General features: G+C 38.5%; 1 protein-coding gene across 2 annotated transcripts in view; it reads right to left on the bottom strand.

Moving 5' to 3' along the window:
* Positions 1-2365: 2365 nt before the first annotated feature.
* The window catches only part of PEX7 (peroxisomal biogenesis factor 7), a gene marked incomplete at its 3' end in the record, with an annotated part of 50423 nt that continues 28253 nt past the window's right edge, over positions 2366-24535 (bottom strand). Inside the window, exons 9-11 of one of the 2 annotated variants that reach the window (XM_081998458.1) lie at positions 14917-15016; positions 4104-4271; positions 3416-3499 (exon numbers count right to left, since the gene is read on the bottom strand). In XM_081998458.1, coding sequence (XP_081854584.1) covers positions 3416-3499; positions 4104-4271; positions 14917-15016 — 352 coding nt within the window. Of the gene's footprint in view, positions 2435-3415; positions 3500-4103; positions 4272-14916; positions 15017-24535 lie in introns of those variants that run through there. The other variant, XM_081998459.1, reaches the window with a different exon arrangement.

Raw genomic sequence — 24535 nt, 5'->3', positions numbered from 1 at the left:
CATTCCCTGAGAATTAAGAATCAGCAACAGCTATAGCCAGATTGGTTTTTCTGTTACAGTGCAGAAATGTCACAGCACATTCTCTCCATTCAAAGATCACACAGGAATATTAAAGGCCACAGTTTTTCTTTATTGTGTGCATCTTCTGGATGCACTCATTTTTCAACAGAATTAAATCTGGATGCAGCAACCCTCAGCACTGAAGCTAACCAGGACATAAGGGGAGAGAAGGCAGTTAAGAAAAGGTTTAATCCATATGTTGAGCATGCATGTTCAGAATTCCAATTTTTCTTCCCCCCTGTGCTAGGTTTTCTAAAATTTGCCCTTCCAGCTGATAGGCTATGGCAGCATTCTGGAATGTCCCCCTCTTTCCCTCTCCCCAGAAACACACATATAAAATACATACCCACTGCCAAAATGTTCCACTCAGACAAGTAACTTGTAGTCTAAGCACAAAAGGGAGATAAAACAGAAGAGTGGAGTAACTATTAAAGTTAAAATAATAAATTTTAATGCCTAAAATTAGATTTTATGGACCATGGTATTGCTGAAAGCTGTATGCAGCACAGCTTTATCACCGCATCGCTCCTCAGCACACAGAATTAAAGTGCAGTAAAACTTGGGAATTTGGTGCAACACACCATCAAAAAAAAGAGAAAAATCTACTTTTTGGTATAATTCGGCTCGAGAAGATGGCATTCTGGCCTCAGTTTGCACTGACCCAGAAAAACTAAGATCCTATCAGGATCCAAATTCTCATGCTGTAGAAGAGGGTTTCTCTCTGTCTTGCCCTAGCACCAAATCAATATCGGCGCACCTCCCTATGGCTACTTGCTAGTTGTCTGTCTCTTTCTCCAAGATAGCACAATCATTGTTTCCTTGCAACTTGCAGGTCTTAGCTCTGCTGAATTCTTCTTTCAGTTCTTCCAAGCATCCAGTAGATCTGGCAGTGTCTGCTATTGCTTGATATATGAGTGGTGCAACCCAGAAGTGTACAGCATTCATTAACAGGAGAGTATGAAAACCCAAAGAAAGATCTGCAAAGACCCGACCTGCAAAGAGCCTTTTGATGGTAAAGATTGTTGATATGGGGTAAAAGCAGAAGGGAGACAGCTTTAAGAAGGTTAAAAAAAATAAACAGGCTAGCAGGAAACCAGGAGAGAAGCCTACCTTATACCAATGAGAACTGCAGGAGTGTCACAGTTGGATCCTGAAGGAGTATTCAAAGGAGATTGGAAATGCATAAAAACTGAACATCTCCACTTGCCCCAGAAAAACTCAGGTGAAAATACCAGCATGTGGGCTGAGGACTCAAAGTGGGCATGCAAAGTACTCAACATACCTAGAACATGTTGGGCATATTCTTTTAAGTATAATAGCTTGGCCATGCTGGATCTGCTATGCTGATGCCATGCAGTTTTTATCTGCATCTATGTGGGTTCAACTGGTCTGGACATCAGCTCTCACTTTGGCCAGATTATCAGAAGTACAGAAACACTGAATATACGGCCATATTCCTCTTCTATCTCTTGGAAAAACTTTCTAAGTGAAAATAGAAGACAAGTCTAATAGAAGAGATGGTTGTCCTATCTCTAAATCTTGAGGACTATGATCCAATTACTGTTGAATTATTTAATTTTTTCCTAAGCGTTTTCTCTATCATCAGAGTATCTTTCTGCATGACTTCATCAACTGTTTTACTCAAGGAGATCTAAGGGAAAAAAATATAGGAAAATAGTCTTTACCATCTTTGTGAAGTGGCAATCAAAAAGGTCAAACGAATCAGCTGGCTATAAACTATGACATTTACTGTCTATCTAGAGTATTTGTCATATTGCACAAGAAAATAACGCAATATGAGTCACAGCAAAACATATAAATATAAATGCATCTGAGTGATACAAACCGCAGGTTGACATTACAGTACTTTACAGTGAAAAGCCACTCCTTTCCTTTCCCCTTTCCTTTCCCCTTTCCTAGTAAGTGACATTATCTCAAAATACACTGCCAGTTACTTTTATTCTTTATAAGGATCAAGACTATGCAGGCCTCTGTATCATCATTAGCCAGACAGATCACAAAATTGTGTTGGTGATTCTACTCTAAAGACACCAGTTTGTATCTGCTACGGGCACTCTTCGGCCATTCAGTAGCTGTTGAATGCTTTGCTGGCTCAGGTACCACCTGCACAGTAAACCAAGCCCTAAAATCTCCACGTGCTTAAGTGCACAACACTCTGTTCAAGCAGAGTTTTGCTTAAAAAAGAGACACTAAGATTAGTGACACAGTTGACACTTCAGCACAAGTCTGGCTGTGGAGGAAGAGAGAATGGTTCCTGGTGTGTCAGATCTTCTTCACCTTCTCTCTAGACAGGAACTGCCAGACATGACGGAGTATAGATCTTGACTAGTTCATCCCAAGCACAGTCCACCACCTACAAAGCAAACGAAATCTATTTAGATCGTTCATTAAGTGTCATTTTTATAAAAAACAGAAGCAACCTAGAAGAAAATAATGCATATTGTAGAGTTAATGTTGGTTGGTACTCTGATTTACAATGCTTCAAAAATACGTAATAATGTAGTTGGTATTGTTTCGTTTTTTAAAACTTTGTCTTAACTTTACTGAGGTGCATGAAAATGACCAATTTCCTATTTTTCCTTTCCTCATGCCCAGGAGGAAAGCAAAAAAACCTTTGGGTTTCAACTGATTGTTCCAAATAGGCTAAAGAAAGTAAGTAACTGAGAATGAGGTGAAAGAAGGACACACAGACGTTCAAGAAACGCTTCTGGTGTTTCTTCTCTTTACAGGGTCTCAGGACCCTTTTATATCTAAACATTTCATGATCAGATCTGACCAACTTTCTTATACTTGCAGATAGGGAAAATTATTATAGATATTTGAGGAATGGAGAAATAAAGACATTGACAAAAAAGATGCAGGAAGTTTCTTGAAGAATTAAGCCAGAACCTCATTCTCACTCTGATAAGCTATGAGATCACTTTAATTGTCTTTTGTTGAGAAGAGAGATGCCTACTTGCTGAGCACTGAAAATTGAGGGTGGTGGTGTTGCTTCAAGCACTACCTAGACCCCGCTAGTCTGATGAGAAGTGATGCCACTTGTGCCAATGCCTTACAAACACAGAGACTGGTTCCAACATAACTGAAACTCTTCTGAATTGCAAGTCCCAATCTCTACACTAGATGCAGGTTTGAACCTGAAAATGATAGAAACAGAAGGTTAACCTAATTCTATAGCATTAAAAGATTTTAATAAATAACAAGATTCCACAGAAGAAGACTATAGAATGTTTCAGGTTTGAAAATGTTTTTGTAATGCACTTTAGAGTCTGTAACAAACTGAAAGGGTTAATCACACTGATAATTACTCAAGCAGATGATCTATAAAATATATTCACAAAATATTGTGGGGGACAGGAACTAAGGCAAAGGGAAGAAGAAGGAGGAGAGCTAAAGAGAAAAAGCTGATGAGCCCAACAAATGTATATGTGCTGGTTTTGGCTGGGATAGAGTTAATTTTCTTCAAAGCAATTAGTATGGGGCTATGTTTTGGATTTGGGATGAAAACAGCCTTGATAATTCAGGGATGTTTTCATTATTGCTGAGCAGTGCTTACACAGAGTCAAGGCCTTCTCTGCTCCTCACCCCACCCCACCAGCGAGAAGGCTGGGGGTGCACAAGAAGTTGGGGGGGGACACAGCTGGGACAGCTGACCTCAACTGACCAAAGGGATATCCCATACCGTATGACGTCATGCTCAGCTTATACAGCTGGGGGAAGAAGGAGGAAAGGGGGATGTTCGGAGTGATGGCATTTGTCTTCCCAAGTAACTTTTATGTGTGATGGAGCCCTGCTTTCCTGGGGATGGCTGAACACCTGCCTGCCCGTGGGGAGTGGTGAATGGATTCTTTGTTTTGTTTTGCTTTGCTTGCATGTGCAGCTTTTGCTCTCCCTATTAAACTGTCTTTATCTCAACACATGAGTTTTCTCACTTTTACTCTTCTGATTCTCTCCCCTCTCCCACCATGGGGGAGTGAGCGAGCGGCTGTGTCGTGCTCAGTTGTTGGCTGGGGTTAAACCACGACAATATGGCAGTAAATCTGGCTGAATCCATCTTGCATTATCTTCACAATGTCCTTTCCAGTTGGGATCACAAAGGATACAGTATTGGATCCTTTGCATAACAAGCTTCCTTCTGCTGCAGACTGCAATTCCTGTTTTCTTCTACAGCCAGAAAGAACAGCTGCACACTAAAAATTTGGAAATCCAACTTCAATATTTGATTCCAGACTATAATTAGCCCATTTTGTGTTTACTATACTGCACTATTATTCATTTTTATTGCTTCCTTAGCTGGTTCTACTTAGTTATTTGAGTGATTTCCATATACATCTAAATGGATCCAAAAAAATCTCTTGACAATGTGTCTGCCTATTCATACAACATAATAGAGCTTTGTGTAATTTAATGTTCTGCTGCATTGCAGTCCCCCAAATCATACGCAAAAGAAAAAATTGAGTTCTCCACTAAACTCTATGTAGAAACTGGCAATCGTATAAAACACAGGGGTTTTTTAAAATATTCTCCACAGCTCTGGATCAATATCTGTATTTCTATAGGTAACACCTTCTACTTTCATGAAGAAAGAAGAAACAGATATAACATTTGGAAAAAAATTCCATGGGAATTCCCACCTGTTATCAATGTAATTAGCATCCTTGAAGTAGCCTCTGAACAAATATAGTTACAAAACCATTTAATCTAGCACTAAAAATAAACCGGGTATATTAAAAGGGAGTTTGAAAAGGGTCACTTGTGGTAATTTGCCCAACTCATTGACTTAATGATAGCACATGAAAGATGAAAACGTAACCAGCAAACAAAAGGAAAATAAAAGCTACATCAAATAACAGCATATCAAGTTCTCCTGTGCAGCAGGAACAGAATACTGATATCGGAAACCTTGATGAAAATACACATGCAAAGAACAGCAAACAGGTATGTATGGGGAAACTGGGGCACTACAGCATAGAATATTGCAATATTACTGCATGGAACAGCATTTCCGTTTCTCTATAATACTTTCTCCAAAATACAGCCAAGCCTGTAAGAGAAAGGGGACAACTATAAGCTAACAGCACTGCAGCCAGCATTAACTGATGGACAGCTGCTACATGCCCCTTCGCAGTATCTGATAGATTACAACTGCCTCAAATACAAATGACTAAAATGAAACCCTGGGATAAAGAAAAGTGCCCATTTACGCAGCTATTGCATCAGTTTACAAAATGTCTTCTCCTTTTGTTTTACCTTTTTTCTTCGGACCTGTCTTATACAATGGTCTTATGATCATTGTATGCCTTTTCCCGTAAAGGGGAACATAGTATATTGAATGTAAGTGCTTCAAAATTACTTAGAAATGTCTGTTCTTATGTGACATATGAACATTTTAAATAGATACTTTAAAGTACTTTAGCCATTTTATTTAAAAAAAAAACTAAATGATACTTAAATTTAAATTTTAAAATAGCAGCAGGGATTCCATTGGGATGAGGGCTGATCCAGCACACCACAGTAAATAAATACAGCATAAAGAAAGCCACAACTTCCTAGAGTTTATATTTTGATCAATGAGATGATGTTACTAACAGGCAGAGAAAATCCTCCTGTGGTAGGACGGAGGACAAAGGAAAATTGAAAACAGACTCACACATTAATAATCAGAGGGCTGGAACACCTCTCCTATGAGGGCAGGCTGAGAGAGTTGGGGTTGTTCAGCCTGGAGAAGAGAAGGCTCCAGGAGACCTTATTGCAGCCTTCCAGTACTCAAAGGGGGCCTACAGGAAAGATGGGGATGGACACTTTAGGAGGGCCTGTTGTGACAGAACAAAGGCTAATAGTTTTAAATTAAAAAAGGGCAGATTTCGACTAGATCTAAGGAAGACATTTTTCACAGTGAGGGTGGTGAAACCCTGGCCCAGGCTGCCCAGAGAGGTGGTAGGTGCCCCATCCCTGGAAACATTCCAGGTCAGGTTGGATGGGGCTCTGAGCAACCTGATCTAGTTGAAGATGTCCCTGCTCACTGTAGGGGGGTTGGACTAGATGACCTTAAAAGGCCCTTTCCAACCCAAAGACTCTATGATTATTTGCATACCTGATAAAAGTCCTCGCCAGTAGGAACACAAAGGCATGGAGGCTTGGTCTTTCTGTGAAAATGTCTTCCTTGTCTTAGGGACAAATTTTACTCTGTTTGAAACAAATCTCACCAATTTCAGTATTTAGAGGGTGCATAATTTAAATTTTTTTTTAAGCTGACATGCAAACAAAGTAGAAGACAGTTTATTTCAGTTGCAAAGAATGGTATAAATTATAAAATCCTTATACTATTTAATATTTTGGACACCTGTATGCCATACAATTTTCATTATCATTTATGAATACTGAATTATACTCTTATAATGACAAAATAAAATTCTATTATAGCAACTTTTAACTATCAGAAATTGCAGGGAAAAGGAGAATAACGAGAGCTTAGTTGTAAAACATGAGTATTCCACCTTACACTGACTGGTAAGTTACATCAAGAAAGAATGCAAATAGAAAAAACATTCTAAACCTGGTTATTTTAATTATAACTAAAGTTTTATGGGACAAAGGCAGTCTAACAAAATGATATTTACTACTTATCTCTAATGCTTTTATTTCAGTAGCAAAGTTGCAGTGCTAGTATATACGGTAGGGGTATTGTACTGTCATTACTGCAGAATAAACATCATGCCAAGTTATCTGCCATACAGATTTAAGCAAGCCTATTTGAAGCACATAAAATGGGGATCACTGTATTTCCCTTAAAGTAAAGCCAAAAAGCAAGCAAACCAAAAACTGCAGTCATCACAGGCAGCTGATTGTTTGACTAGAAAAATCATAGTTTAACTCAAATGAAACAGCTATCCTGTATTTTATTGAAGTGTTTATCCTTGTCCCACAGGGTATAACAATGTTTCCCACCAACTGATTTAATATTGACATTCATTCATTTATCAAAGCCATTTCCATTGACTCACTAACTGATTTACTCCTCTGACAGGCCCTCTGTTTCCTATTCATCACAATCATCTTGCTTCGCAATAGACTTAGACCTTTTCCAGAACCCGAGGGCAATCCATTCAGTCTAGTGCAATTACCTGCATGACATTCTGCCTCCTTAATGTTCAGAAGCAGCAAGAAAACAAGAGAAATCTCCCAAGTTAGCTACTAATTTTTTTGAATATTTGAAGGCATAATAAACCCCCAAGCCCTAAACAAGATTAAATACATTCAGAAGAACAACTAAAAACTTTAGGTTCCATAACCCCTTTATGAAGGGTTTAATCAGAGGAAAGTACAGCTCGCTCTAGATTAGCATTTCCAGAAATATCTTGGTGCCACTCAGCTTCCAGAATGCTCATAATAAATCATAGGATAATGCACAAATGTGTCTGGGAGTGACCTATTTCTCTTCTCTGCTTTTCTCCATCCCATCCCATTTTCAAATAAAACTCTGTAGAGTTCTGCTTTTCTATAGAAGAGACAGTAAAGAAAGTATTCACTTCTTTGCTTCCATTAATATTGTGTTACCCTTCGTCTTTTAGTTTCTTATCTTCTGTGTCTTTTCATACAGAATTTAATTGTCTATTTATATCATTATTACGTATTTTTGAGGGGGTCTTGAGCATCCTCTGTAGGCGTGTGGGATGGAGATTAAGTGGATAAAGCAAGCTATTAGGTTTGCTACTCATCAAATGACTTTCATGGGTGATCATTCCTCATATTCCACTTCTAGACTAGATGAGAATTTTGGCTTTAGTCCACACTCACACTTCATACACTAGAAAAAAGCAAGTAGAAAGTATTTGTATTTTAGCACTACATTCTTTTGATCAGGACCATTTAAAAAGAGTAGGCAGAAGATCCCCTCCCTCGTTAAAACTGGTTGGTTAAGTGCATAATGGATCATGCATGAGTTTAAATGCATTCAATACCTATTTTGTATTAGAAAATCCAAACCACTAGTGTGGCCTTTTATTCGGTCAACAGTTGCCTGGGTCAACTGCACACAATGCTGACCTTTACACAACAGTGAAAGTGATGGGAGTGTATAAATTAGAACTTTTTATTTTCAATGTGCAATAACACCAATCATTTTTTTCATTTACTTTTGAAAAAACACACATTGATTTAGTTATTATTTCCAGTAAAGATGGAATAAAACAAACCCTGAACCAGAAGTTCTTATAAAGATCTAGGTTCAAACTACAGTTATCAGAAACAGATATTCCAAATACTGCTTAAGAGATACGTTTCTTTCTTAAGGAGAGAAAAGATAAGACTTGAGGGACATTATTTTTCAGATTGCAAAGATATGTCACAAAGAACTGATCTAAAAAACCAGAGAGCTGTCTCAACATTTGTTTCGCTGCTCTGATATGGGCAACAGGAAGATGACTTGGTAGTCATGCTACACATTGCTAAATGCAAGTCTTCTGAGCATGCATTTTATTAGTAAGATGTAAAAGAAATTGCAATGCGAGTTGCAGGTTAGAGAGAAATCCTTGGAATCTCCACAGAATTTGTAGCAATTTATCTGTACTCTACAGATAAGGGGAAAGACATCTCTCCAGTCTTTCAAGAACTGGTTTTAATTGGTAAAGTCAATCATAAGTTCTGTAGAGGATATATTGGAACTGCAAAATGCCCTTCTGTGCTGATACTAATCTTGATGACCCCAAACACAGTCAATTTACATGCAGTGAAACTGTTTTCTAATGATCCTATCCAATCTTCAAACTCATCATTCAGCTCCAAGTTCCTTCCTTTTGGGATATAATCACAGAAAATCATAAGCCAAACCATGTTTTTGGTAGCAGCTGCAAAATCCTGTTGTCTTCCATTGAGTTTTGCTAGCACAATTCTCTGGGACTTCTAAACAGATTTATTGGTCATGCAGAAAAGAAACAAAATCCACTACATTGACTAAAAGATGAGGCTCACAGAAGTTGAAAGTATTTGTGAGTCACTGAATCAAATACAATGCACATGCAACATATTTACCGAATAAGAAACTGCTGTCTCTTACCTCTTCCCAGTACTTCAGAATCAAAATTAAAGTGCATTTTCCTCCCTGTACACTTGCAGCTTTTACAGAATTGTGGTGCCTGACAGCGACCAAACACCTTGGACTTCTGCTGATAATGGCAAAAGTGACCATTACTCAGGAACGGCTAGCTTTGACTTAACGCAGTGAAAGTTTAATTTTAACAGTTTGGGAAAGACATACAATAGGCACCAGTAACAAACGTCACCTGCCTTTCCCCCCTTCCACTTCTGTAAAGAAGTTCAAATTGGTTTAACATTTGCAGCTGGTTAAATTTGATCTTTCCATACAAAAATTCACTCTGAAATTAAGTAACAGAACAGATGCTGTCAAATCTTTTTATCTCAAAGGATCACTAACTGCATAACTTTAGTACCATCCTGGAGAAGGACCATAAGGAGAGATTAAAACGAAGTACAGATAGGGATATAATTATAGTAGTGTGATAGCCACAACAGCTGGGTGGAAGCTATCAGTTCCTTGGCAATTAAGTGTAAAAGATAAGAGCAAGCGATCAAAAGAAAAAAAAGCAGAGAAAGTCTTTGCTTTTCTGTACATTTCCACAAGATGTAACTCCACTTTTATATGAAACAGTCAACATTACTGGACCTGTTGAGGGTGCACAATTAATTTAAATGAACAGCAAAATACATAACAAAACAGCCTCACTGAAGACATCTTCTGCATTTATATTTAGCTATACTATGGCAAGTTGGTTAAGCCCACTTCAGCAGCCCATCTCCTGTCTGTTCTCCTGCTTGCTGTGTTGGCATAGCTAATATGGCACGTTGCACAAGCTGCACATGGAAAACAGGTAGCAGAACAAACCTGTACATTGAAACTTGACAGATGATCAAAAATTCCTCCATAAAGCTGGAAGAATTTAGAACTAGATTTCAGTTACCTTCAGGGGATACAGCTCAAGTGTATACAGTTTGGCTATGACCTCTCTCCAACCAGTAAGAAATTACAGCTTTTAAAATTTTAGTGATACTGATGCTGTAAGAAAAGCCATGATACCATCAGTACAGCAACGTTTCATGGGATCAACAGACTGATGCTACAAATAGACACCTCTGCTCAGTTTTAACGGCCTCAGGCCAGGTGGAGGGAAGGAACAGACTGTGGTATGGCACAACAAGCTGGTGATACCCTACAGCTTTAGGGAGAAGACAGTGGAGGTTCAGGGAAGCTGGATCACAAGGACAGTGTAACACAAAGCACAAGACTAGTTTCATGGGTACTGGACTGGTATTATCACTGTCTCCGTATTATTTAGTATTATGTGTGTCTTCTGCCGTTATCACCCCTCACCCTCTCCAAATGCAATACAGAAGAAATGTGGGCAGGCCCCTTCTTGCATTGATACATCCCAGAGCTCCAGGTGCTTTGAATAAATAAGAGACACCAGTTTTAGGTGAACTAATCTACTCTGGGGGAGTATTTACGCAAGGAGGTGCATCACACAGAGGGCTAGAGAAAACAAGTTTGCCTCCCAAACTATATTGGCACAAACAGCTATTTAGACAGCTAGCTGCCCCATTTGTAGTATAGTTACCATCCAAAAACACACACACAACCGTAGTAAAAGAAAATTGTAAGTGATCACTATTTGTGTTGTACATAAATTATTCTAAAACCTAGACTTTAACTAACACTCATTCAGATAACATACAGTACTGTATATCGTCGAAGCCCTGGTCTGACTTGGCATGTCATGGATGTCTAATGTGCTCTTATTAAGTGTTCTAAACCGCTACACCACTTGCCATCACTTCTGTTGAAAATCAGGTACCCTTGCAATTTAGGAACACCATTATTCATAGTGTAAAAGTACAGAGAAATGGAAAGATTCCTCTCCTGTTCCCATTAGATACTTAATCCTGTTCTCAGCAGCAAGATAGAAAGCCTGGCTCAATGGAAAGCATTAATTTATACTTTCCACTGGCTGGTTTACAGAGTTCAGAATAGATGTGAGGTGTAGGCTGAGAAAGGTTTCCAGAAAAATTTCAGAGCTTCAGTTTTTCTGACATTTGTGTTAAGCAAAATACAGCTTTAGAACTACAACAGAAAGGGTTGGTTATTTTTTGTCCACGATTTAATGAAATTCATGGCACATATGTATTTTCTATTCTTCATATATTTATTGAAATAATTTCAGAATCAAGACAAGTGAATGTTCACAGTATCTGTACTTTTTATCTGTGCCATTATTGGATTGCCTAAAAGACATTTACGATTAATTCACACTGCCAGATCACTTTCAACCTACAAAAGACGCAAAAGACTGCTTTTAAATAAAGCTGCACAAATAATACCAAAAGAAGTTACGTTCATGCCTATGTGCTGTAGGTAAGCAGCAAAATCCCATTAAGAGCTAGGCTTAAAGGAGTATTATATTTTAATTCATCAGAACATTCACAGTTCACATACAGGGAAAGTAAGTATCAGGACAGAAATAAGAAAGCTGATGAGCTACAGAGTACAATTCCAATATATGGTCTAGCATTATCAGTCTCTAGCAAGGAATAGTATATAGCTGATTACCATTTTCATATCCTCTACATACACCCTATGCCTATCTAGCATACACAGAAAGAAACACGCTTTAATTGTTTTTCTTATCCCCAAACTTTGGAAAGAACAATCATGTCTGGTTTAAAAAACTGCATACTCTTGATACTGCTGACAAGGTAAGTGGATTTGTCCAGTTCTTAATATCATACACCATTACAAATTTAAAAGATTTTTGGTGCTTAGGGTCTTGTCACTGTTCTTAGGTGTGCTAAAGCTACTTTGGCTGAAAGCTGGAGTTGGGAGTATTTACTCCTAGCAACCTGCCTTGCAGGCTCTCACATCAGCACATGCAGTTTAACAGAGGAAAAATGCCGAATATCATGAGACTCATTCTTGTTAAATGCTTTGCACTGTAAAATGCACATTCTTCTGTGCACCTGAAAGCTTGTTTGTTAGTTGTCTGAAATTGCCATGAACCTGACACCAACATTATAGTGGAGAAAAAAACCCAAACCAAACAACAGTTAATTTTATTAAAATGCAAAACTTTCAACAAATGCTTACTTTACGTAGAGGCTATACCCCAAAACAGATATCAGAATCTTAAGCACAAAGGAGTTTTCTGTTTCATGTAGTTAATACTTACCTTCACAACCTAGGATCCATTGCTTATGACGAGATCTTTCTCTCATATGTTGCCTTCCCTTAGCAGGATACTGTACAAGAACCAGCTTGCCTGCATGTACCTACTTTCTGCCTGTGGATTCTGTTCAAACCTCAATCAGTTCCACAGGAATGTCTTATAATTCCTAGATCAGATACTTAATCACAGTATTGATTTTGAACACTTTTTCAAAAGTACAGGCCTTTCCTTGACATATGAAAGATACTTCAAAAATGCTGAAGTTCATTGGACAAACCCAAAGAAAATATCATCTGGCTAGACAATAAAAATATCATTAAGAATTGAAGCAAAGGTTAATGACCAGAATGATACTTAATTTGACTATAAATGAATAGTCTTGTCCATTATGAATAAGATACCCTGCATACATGGAGGAGAGAAGCAGTTCAAATCTCAAGTCGTAACTCCTTATAAAGCACACAGTGAAAATCACAAATCATACAAATGAAGAACAACAATGAATGGGGCTCATTATCAGGTCTTGTTAGAGAACAGACATGAAGGCAACCTACGTATTGGGAACAGCAGCATAAAATTTAAGCAAACAATCTTCACTGGATCAATGTAGAAGCCAAGGAAAGGCTGCAAGTGCTCATACTGGAAGCAACTATTCAGTAAGTGTTCATTCTTTACCTTGTAGGTGCAGTTTAATTCTATCACAGGTTTTTAAACTTCTTTTAAAAACCAGAATGTTTACATTTTGCATTGCTGTGATAGCCAGTCCTCACAATACATTAAATCAACTCAATAGAAAAAACAGAAGAATATTAAAGCCGTTGCAGATGCCAGACTTCCGTCTGGAAGGCACACTGGCATGCAGTGCATATGGATATGTACCCCAGATTTACAGGTTTTGTGCATTAAGTCCTACATCGAATTTGTGTGGGAAAAAATACCAGGATGCACGAATGCCCTAATGCAGATGGGTATGCACACCATCATTTTCCTTTTTCCAACATACAAGTGGGTGTGCAACTGTTTGCTTTCAATTCATTGTCTATCATCAATGAGCAATCACTTGGCCTTGTTCCAAGAAGGATATTCCATACATTGCAGTTACAAAACAAGGAATATCTGCATAGCAGCAACTCCAAGTTTTGACAAATAAATCATTCAAAAAGAAGTCATATATAGCCAGACAGTCAGAAACTTCATCCACTGAGGCCCATTCTGTAACACACAAGGATCTTTGCAACAGGCTTATAACCAAGATGCAATCACACCCTCAATACAAAATGAAGAAAAATCTTCTCGTTTCATTCAGATCCCTGGCAAAGCCAACACCAACTTCATGGAAAGCTGAACTGGGCTCAGAACATGCAGCGATGTAGCACTGTAAGGCCCTAATGTACTACGCTGTGCTTGCTGCTCCCTCTGACCCGATTCAGCCAGAACCGCTCCTATGCGCTTACTTGTGATGAAGTTTTAATTCCCAGCAACTGGCCTTTAAGCTACTCTTGACCTGCCCCAGTGAAAAATAACTTGAAACTTGAGAATTTTTTTCAGTGTGACAAATTCCCCTATGCGGTTCACAGCATGGCCTCATGAGCAGTCACTGCAGCACCTCTGAGGCAACAGAATTAAGGGAACAAGCAACCAGGCAGGAAACTCTTCAAGCTAGCATGTGGCTAGAATGGTTCTGCATGCATTAAGCTAAGTAAGATTTTGCCAATCTTACACCTTTCTCCTTTTATCAGTAGCAGAAATTACAATGGTTTTATTTGCTTTGTCCAATCAGTGTTTCAATGCATATGTTACAAGTCATATGCATCCAGGGTAAAAAAATTAATTACACTGTGTATTAGAAAGGAATCTAGATGCAAATGATATCTGCGGCACATTAAATAGTGCATTAGCTACAGTTAACTCAGTGACAGTCATTTCTGTGTGAAAACTATAGACCTTCTCATTTTAAAGCAAATAATTAGCTTTACTTTTTAAGCCTTTCTTGCCTGAAAAAACAGCTCATACTACAAACAACAATCCTCTGCTTACAAAACAGAAACAGTTGTAGCAACAAACAACGAGGGGAATCCTACCACAAACAGCACATAAATAAGTGCCCCTGATAAAATGGGTTCCACTCATTCACATCAACAGCTGAGGGTTTTAGAATTCTAACTACATATTAAGCTTCCTCTAGTACTCCAAGTATTATGACAAACCTTGTCTAGGTATCACGTGTGACACTACCAATGTTTAACTTGATGTTCTAAGTGGAAGAAAGCTCTGTATCTCAGCTTAGCACTCTAGGCCCTTCTCTCTTACTCTTCCTTCTGAAACCAAACTGCCTCATTTTCCCTGAGCTCACCGGGGCTTTCAGCTATCTGATTTTGCAGTTCTGTCTGTCCTGCCCTCCTCTCCTACCCAACACAAGTAACTGCTTTATAAATAAAAATGGACCTGAAGTGAGGTTTATTTAATAAGCATTCAGCCAGACTCAGTTCCAGAAGCTTTCTGCAATCTGGTGGCTCTTACTCAGGATCTGAATCCTGCAGTCCAGCCATGACCACAGTCACTGTAACAGGCAAGTGAAAAGTAAATTCATCCCAGCTCTTACCTGACCACGGTTGTGAAGACTTAAATCGAGTCCACATGTAAATTCAGTATGATGCTCAACTGTTTCCAGCAAAGGATTAGGCTTGGAAAAGTCCCAGAATCTATAGAGAGAGGGAAGGGCAGGGGAGGAATCAAACAAACCACAATTAAAGTAATTGAAAGGGCATTTCAAAAATATAATGCAAGATATTGACAAATCTTTTGCTGCCAGGGTATTTAAAAAAGCAAACTCATCCACTTAGGAAACATAACAAATCATATTCCTGCAAAGCCATCTGCTGATTTGCATAAATTAAACCCCACTGGGGAAAGACTGTCTTTGTCTCATGTTGCAGAAACTGAGATCAAAGTTGGCACCAAAGAGCAGCCGTTGGGGCATTATTAAAACAGAACAAAATGTAGGCTAGAATACACTGGTCATATTTCTTGATGGCTAGGGAATTTTATCCCTGAAAGACATTATCACAATTTATGATTATTCTGCTTTTGGTACTGTTCAGTATGGGATTTTTATTTACTGAAAATTACATGTTCATTTAGAAATGTTGGTCATTCCTGGTCTGAAATTTGAGATTGTGTTCCTGTAAAACAGAATTTAATATTATAATTCAATAATAAATTTGTACTAGATCAGTTGTATTACACAGTTAATTCCACTAATTCATATTTCAAAAAGCAGTTTTTCTTTCCAGCCCTGGTTGTTATAAATGTTTAGAAAATAGGTTTCTGAGGTGTTCTACTTCTCCCAGATACTGCCCCGTTAGATGCAGTGTCCATCAATGCAGTTAACAGCAAGGATAAGAGGTATAAGAGAAGATGGGATGAAAGTATAGGTACAAGAAAACTCCGTCATGAAAAAAGGATTCAGGACTAGAACTTTCAGATAATAGCACACTGACAAGACACCATACGATGGCACAAAAGAAAGATTTGTTTTTCTTTTTTGCATTGTATATACTGCTTAGAAAAGTCCATAGGCTGCAAAGCACAGCACATTTTGTGGGCTGGCAGCTGTAATCAAGTTTTCTACAGCTTGAATTTTCTCACAGTGGTCAAATCATATGCTTTATGTCTTCTGTAACAACCAGACAGGTGTCTCTGCCTTGCTCCTATTGGGGAACATGACAATAAGAATAGTTCATTATCAGACCAACTACACTGAAAGCACTGTATGTTCAAACCAATTCAGGTAAAATAGCAAACACTGGAGCCAGCAGGATCAGTTTGTTTAACATGTAGATGTTATTTCCTTCATAAATGAGCAGAGTGCTACCAGCACAATGGCTATGCCATAGCAACAACCCTCTCAACTTCGCTTTAGTACCTGAGATCTAAGATAAACAACTTATTTTGCAGCAGAGAGGAGCAAAAGACGACCTCAGCATTTTCATTCTCCCACATTTCTTCCTAAGATGGTAAGGAAACAAATTTTGTTGTTGCTAAGTAATAGTGGTAGCCTTCCTAAACACATGAGCTCTCTACTAACTCTTGAAAGACAACTACTCATAACTGAAAAACTAAGATTAAAAGGGTCAGATTTAGATGAACAAAAACCTAGAAAAGACTTTCTGGTATATTTTAAAAATAGTATGACAATTTGGTGTTTGTTATATGGAGTCATGTTTGCAAAAAGTCAGAAGCAGTATAGAGCTTAAGAGTACTGCAACCTAGTTCAAGTTCCAGAGACTGTCTGGGACCTTTGGGGCTTTTTTTGATATAAAATAATTACTAGTGAAAGTCCAAAAAATGTACAGTCTCAGGACTCAGAACCATTGATGACAAGTTAATGATGATTCTCATAACAACTTTGCAGTCCAAAGTGAAAAACACGGTCTACAGTCCAGCTTCCAAAACTAGCATGGTGACAGCAGTATTTTGCTCAGAGTCAACTTCCATTGCATTCTGAAGACTTAAAGCACAGTGTGGTTTTCTAAGACAGTGTTTACCCCAGCAGGATAGCTGTACAGCAAAATGAAGATGCATTCATGGCACAAATAGGTGTGCTTGCATTACTTTAATTGTAGGTGTATCTACACGGTTGGCAGCATGAACTTCAACAGTGGGACAATTACATACACTTTTAGGGTCCATTACAGGTTTGTACAGCCTGTATGGAGGTATGCCACTTAAACAGAACTGTCATTTTTACCTATGACTGTAGATACCCTGCAACCTATATGAGTGCATTTTCTTAATTTTTTTTCACTGAAACTGTTGAAGGTATGCCTTTTCCCTCATTCCTTGATAGTTTCTTATTTGTTTTACATGTACTTCACATGCATTTCATAAGCTGCATGTACATTGCAGGTGGCCTGCTTATTCTGAACAAGCCGTTATGTGAAGAGAAAAAGCCTGTCATCCTACGGATTTTATACTTTATGTACCACCATAGCAAATATCACAGAGCTCCATCTTGCTACATACATCTGCTGTGCTCCCCTACCAAAACACTTTTACCAACCCCCAATACAGTTTCTCCCATGTATCTCCTACCATGTCCTCCTTCCCACTCTACACTTACCCTTACCCTGCTCCTGCGCCTTCATCACTGGCTGGAAAAAAAAGGCAGCAAGTATCATTTCAGGGTCCAGTGTCTGCACAAGGCAGTACAATGCATGTGTTGTTGTGGCAGCCTGTTGCTGCACGCTGAGGAGCTAGCAGATCAGCAAGCCAGTTAGACAGGTGGTGAACTCATACTACGACTTTTGCCTTCCTTAAGGTAATACATTGGATTTCACTCTCTTGTATGCTCATGAGTTTCCACACATTTGTACGAGCTTAGTAAATTTAGACTACAACTTTCCTGTCAAATCTAATTAAGTCTTCAATAAGTTCAAAAGTTACTTCAGGAAATGATTCAGGGAAAATGCACAGATGGAAGCACAAAGAGCACAAGTCCTCAAGTCCATTTCCTTCTGGGGAAAAAAAAAAATTAATGATAAATATTTATGCATGAAAGCTTTACTGCTGCTCTTAAGTTTCAAATAGAAGATGTCTTCATAAATTGTATTTTTAGGTGGCTGTGAATCAGCTATTTAGAGGGTGCTTTCCATAAAAGCCCACTCAACGACTAATGCCACCATCAGGCAGAAGTCACAGTAGTATACAGATGTATATAACCAAGAAGTTTTCAAGACCAACCCAGGACTCAGTTTTCTACATGTGTATCACACAATTCATATTCCTGCTCCCATTCTCTAATCCCTGTGCAAAGATAGCTACCTGTAAAAGTTCCTCCTGCAAACTAGAAAAACTTCTGTCTGAGCAGAACTTAGTGTTGAGCTACTTTTGGATACAGGCCAATCAGAGTAACATCATTACTTCAGGCATTAAATGGGGACATCTAACTATTTCCACAATAATATCCGTAAGAGATTATTTCATTACGGTTCCAGTAAAGTATCAACATTATGAAGCAGCTCAGATATAGAAGAAAGCCTTTATTCAAAGTACTATCTTCCATAAGCATTGAAGAAAAGAGGAAGAGTTGCTTGACAGCTAAATCAAATGGCAAAGGATCCAAAAAAGTAATTCTGAAATAGGTTTTACTTTTGAGTTTGCTCCAGTAGCATAGTTCTTCCCTCAGGACTCAACTTATATGCAAGTAATTCTTGATGAAACGCTAACTTCTTAGTTTACTTCCTATGTACTGTATGGGAAAATAAAGTACACCACTTACACATTTATGAACCTACTCTAATAGAACTGCATAAGCACCACTGTTTTTTCTTATTATACATGTGATGTCCTGACAAAGAAATCCTGTACATTCTTCTTTATGGTAAAATGGCAGATTGCAAGTTATGTTTGTTTCAATTGCTCTGCCACAATGTAACAGAGTAACTTTTAAGAACTAGTTACCAGCATTCATAAACAGTAACTTTAATACTTTCCTCCAAACAATGATTTGAGAATAACTCTCATCATCATGATGTGCTTAAAGCCAACCTGAGAACACATTTATATCATCATTCTATTGAGCTATCAACTAAAGATCCTACACCAGAAACAGAGTGCCCTGAAAAATGGCATGCTCACAACATGAAGGTATTTCTTGTCACTAAAATGTTCAATCTGATTTCAGAAATGCAAGTGGGAAACTCCATTTAGGCAAGTACTACTTACTCTCTAGTACTTTTAGCTTAAATCAATACAAGGTGCAGACCAAGATGCAGCATCATGTGCCACTCTGATCTTGAAGGCTGAAGACATAAGCCTATAAGGGCTGGTTGGTGTACAAGACTTAACAACTTCATTGCTGCTGATACACAGTAATTTAAGTGCAATTATTGAGAGTGAAGTTATCCAGCTTACTCTTTATTCCTCAATTTCTCCCCAAAATATGAATTAACTAAACCGGCACGCAAACCTCTAATATAGGGACCTATATGGTTTCATGAGAGCTTCTAGATATTCCCCATCCTTTAGTATCGTAATTCTAGACGGGAGCTTCAGTTCACTTTGACACATGCCCCACTCTTCTTCAAGCACGGGAAAAATCACTTGCCTAAAAACAGGTAAGTCAGATGCCCGAGAAATACAGAAGTGGTTGTCACTGACATACAGATAATAATGTGGGCATGTGTGGTCTCTCTCAATACTTCTGCTTCCTCAACTGTCCACAAAAAACTCTAACTTTGCCTTTCAGACAGACAGGATACATTTTGTAGAGAAAGATTTAAATGTATTTGTATGACAAACATAAATAATAGATAACTTCACAACTAAAAAGTAAAAAGGGGTTATTTAGAAGAAAAAAGATGCACTTTCCATAAGAAAAAAAAAAAACAACTCAGATGCTGCCATAGTTAAATATTCAAGTATAAATACTTGAAGGTTCTAATTACAAATATTTAGACTTATACAGACCTGTTTATTAAAAGAAATGAAAAAGAACAAACTACTATCTCTTTGCTGTATTCTTCAACAACATTATAGTGCTATTCATAGCACCAGAAAATTTGTTTTCATAGATGAAAGATATTAATCCATTTATGATGCTGAATCATTTGATGAGTAGCTCCTGCAGCCAACACTTTCCTGTTTTAAGAGAAATTCCATCTCATAATATTTATTTCAAAGAAAACTAACATATGCAAGCAGGAAAATGCCAGTGAATTTAAAAAAAGACAAGAACCTGGGCATTCATTTATATGTCTAAGTATTTACCATGAAATTGTAATTCTTGTTTTAATCCAAAAAGGAAACATGTAAGAGAACAGATATGCTTTGCAATAGCGCACAAGTGATTTTGACTAACTCTGTAGTTGCAACAAACAGTTAAATTGTAATTGAAAAGTACAATCAGTTTTGAATTTTGTTAGTTTCATCAGATGTAATGCTCAAAGCTCTGAGTACCACTAGCAGATTTGCTATCAAGGAGACTTTTTACAATGACATGAAATATCATCAACTGAGACATTCAAAATAACAGGTGCTTCTACTGTAGAGTTTTCAGTTTCACACTGGAAACCACTAGTGACAAGCATTTTGATCAACGGGAAGATATTTTCCATTTGGAAAAAAAGAAAAAAGAGAGCAAATGAGCAAATGCCTACCTTTTCACACTGAAGGAAAAAAAATAAACAAAAAAGACAACAAAGATAATTAACTGAAGTAAAAAAATAGTTTCTTTTATGAGCAGCATTATTCCAGAAGTTCTTAAAATTTCTCTGTGATCCAAGTTACTTGTACATAGTAATAGAGAGCTGGAGATCGTGGTTTACCTTAAAGCATCTTGCACAGATGATTCCCAGTGTAGTACAACTTTCAACAAAAACTGCCTTTTTGGCTCAGAGGAAAGCTGCTGTGAATACATTTCAAGATCTGGCCTGACACCAGCTTAATGAAGGTCTATAATTTATCAGTTCTTCTGTTTAGATTTTGGTGAGCACTGTCTGTGATAATGCACCAAGATTTTTTTTTTTTTTTTTCTTAGACTGAAGAGAGTACAAAAATAGAGAACAGTTATTCCAGGAAGAGATGACATTGATGTTCTTTCAAACTGAATTTTGATAGAGATAAGGTTTAAGAACATGCATGCAGACCTAAATAAGTCCTGGAAATGTTACAGTACTTTATGCATTTCCTGGCATTTTAATTCTTAATTTCTGTTAAAACTGCTCTCTAATTAACCTACACTTTTCCCAAACTCTTCCAAAGACTAAGGAAATGGCATAGAAAAAGTTTGACACAATGAGGCATTTACCACACAGGAGTTAAATCCAAATCATCATACCCAAGTATGTAAAAATTCAAGTTCAAATCCACATCCTCTTTTTCTTAGCCCCCACTATGAAGTTGGCATGTGAACTACATTTTTTTTCAGTAGCTTGACTATAGTGCACACATGCAATCATTACACTATTTGCAAAGGATGAAGCTAAGCATTGTTAACTTTGCTTTCAACCTAATATTTGTTGCTTTTAAATAGCCAGTTGTGATTATGTGCCAAACTAGCTGTTCTACCTGAAACAAACAAAAACCCTGCCTCTTACATAGCAGTTTGGTAATCTTCTCCAAGGTTTGCATTTGTTTAGTTAAACTATAAGCTTCAGTAACATTTAAGATTACAGAGCTTAAACAGTAAGCTATGCTGTGTCCAGTTATCTACTATATGTTAATGCTTACAGACAATTCTGAGCTTCAAACAGAAATGCTAAAGAAAAATAAAAGCACAATATGATAATTAAGCTGCTATTAAAATAATACTGCTTGTATCAATCTGTTTTTAAAGGACTGCCATATCATACCGTTCTATGAATTACTGTCAAATGTGGCTAAAAAGTCACAGGCCTTCAGTAGATTCAACAAGATCCAAAATTAATACCACATACTGGAATCCCTACTCCTCCTCCACCTTCTATATATTTATCAAGTATTTTTGTTCTTAAATTGAAATGAATGTGTATGTAGTCACATCCACATGTACAGACATGTGTGTGTATGTGCATGTGCATACATGACAGCATGTGTGCACATATGTGCATCTGGAGTATATGACACATCCAGTCAAACTCTAAACACTTCTAAGTGAACTCTACGTCTTACTGTGAGCTACATTCCTTCCTGTAAATGACGGTATAGGTTATGTGGTAGAGGTGCAACATAGTCATCATATGATATTCTCTAAAAGAGATGTTCCCAAAGTGTTGTGGTAACAAGTCTCCTCAATTATACAGAATTTTTGCTCATGCCACCTTTTCCAAAGACCTGGCCTTCTCTGTTGTTTTTTCACTCATACCAAACCCAGCAAGTAATAATTTTAGAAAACTGCTAAAAATCTGTATTTCATCTCTTCAACAGTGCCCTCTGTCCCTAGTCACAAAAAGTAATTATTGGGACAGAAAAATAATGCCTAGAGTGGCATTTTGTGGTATATAAGCTAGGAGCTCTCCTCATCTTTACTGACAGTTTCCACATATGAAAATGTCAAAGCTGAAATTGCACTAGATTTTGGTACTGCGTGAAGCGCATTAGTGCCAAACCTGAAGGATATATAGTTAGTGTCAAAAAAGGGAAAAGTATGACAACACAATCAAGTCACTTCAATACATCAGCATGCTAATTATTAGTCATATTGCTCAGATAAGGCCACTGGAAGAAACCAATTGCCACTTTTTATTTTAGAACTAGAAGCCTTTTGGGTAACGATACGCTGCAAACCAGCTGGCACTGCATCAGTAAAGGAGGTTAAGATCCCATAAATAACCATCCACAAACCACTGCGCAGTATTCTATGAAAAGTGCATTTTAAACATGAATACAATTAAGCACTTTATATAAGACAGAATGCTGGTACAGCAGTCTAGAAAGTTACATACATATGGACATCACAGCACTTACACTGTCAGTCTCCTGGCAGCAACCATACACTACCCCTTACTACAATAAGCAAAAGAGTAACAATTAACATAAACTTAGGAAAGGTTCTCAAGCACTTAAGTCTTTTACTGAAATTATGACATGCCTATAGGGGACAGGAATATTATATAAGCTCACTCTAATCTATAATAGAAAGGAAGACTTTTTGAAAGGAACAAGCCCATGTAGTGACTGAAAATTTAAGGAGTGACTGGACTGCTAAACTCACAGATTTACCATTATCACCACCTCACCTTCCTAGCCTCTCTTTCCTGAGGAGCCTTTATCCCTTGCAGCACTCCAGTCTTGTGAGCGGTCCCACCATCTCTCTATAATCCCCAAGAGGCCACAGCTCTGCCACCACACATGGACTTCTAATTCCCCATTTGTCTCCTCTGGTGTATACAAGCGTCAGGCTGCTTTCACAGGGAAAGTGCAAAAGCTTCTGGCATTACACTCTTCCCCACACTCTTCTCTGATCCTCATGCTTTCAATTCTCTTCAGGTTATGGTCACTCTGCCCCAATATTGTTGGTCGTGCAGATTGGCAACAATGAGGTTGCACTAAGAAGCCCAAAGGCGGTCAAAAAGGACTTGAGAGCACTGGGGCAACTGGTTGATGGAGCGGGAGCACAGGTAGCATTTTCATCAATCCCTTCAGTGACAGGGAAGAACGCTGAAAGGAACAGGAAAGCACATCTGATCAACACGTGGCTTAGGGGCTTGGTGCCATCACCAGAATTTTGGGTTTTTTGACCATGGGGCAGTTCACATGGCACCGGGCCTCCTTGCAGCAGATGGAGTGCAACTGACTCCAAGGGGCAAAAGGATACTTGCTCATGAGCTGGCAGGCCTCATCGAGAGGGCTTTAAACTAGATTTGAAGGGGAGAGGGGATAAAACCAGGCTCACTAGAGTTGAGCCTAGGGGCGGCGTGCCAGAGTTGAAATCAATAGCCCAGCTCAAGTGCATCTACACCAAAGCACGCAGCATGGGCACCAAACAGGAGGAGCTGGAAGCCATTGTGCAGCAGGACAGCTATGATGTAGCTGCCATCACAGAAACATGGTGGGATGCTTCTCATGACTGGAGTGCTGCAATGGATGGCTATAAGCTCTTCCGAAAGGATAGGCAAGGAAGGAGAGGTGGTGGGGTGGCTCTGTGTGTTAGGAAGTGTTTTGATTGTATAGAAATCAATGATTGTGAAGACCAAGTAAAGTGCTTATGGGTAAGGATGAGGGGGAAGGCCAATGAGGCAAATATCTTGCTGAGAGTCTGTTACAGACCACCCAACCAGGACGAAGAGACAGATGAGATGTTCTATAAGCGACTGGCAGAAGTCTCGCATTCGCTGGCCCTTGTTCTTGTGGGGGACTTCAATCTACCAGACATCTGCTGGAAGTATAACACTGCAGAGAGGAGACAATCTGGGAGGTTTCTGGAGTGTGTGGAGGAGAACTTCCTGACACAGCTGGTGAGTGAGCCCACCAAGGGAGGTGCCTTGCTGGACCTGCTGTTTACAAACAGAGGAGGACTGGTGAGACATGTGGTGGTCGGAGACCGTCTTGGGCTTAGCGACCACAACATGATAGAATTTTCAATTGTGAGCGAAGTAAGGAGAGGGGTCAGCAAAACTGCTACCATGGACTTCCGGAGGGCAGACTTTGGCCTGTTCAGGTCACTGGTTGAGAGAGTCCCTTGGGAGACAGTCCTGAAGGACAAAGGGGTCCAGGAAGGCTGGACAGTCTTCAAGAAGGAA

This window comes from Phaethon aethereus (assembly GCF_964289735.1).
Source record: "Phaethon aethereus genome assembly, chromosome: 3".
Lineage (NCBI taxonomy): Eukaryota > Metazoa > Chordata > Aves > Phaethontiformes > Phaethontidae > Phaethon > Phaethon aethereus.
Note: the sequence above shows the minus strand (reverse complement) of the source record. Positions and strands in the feature narration are given on the sequence as shown.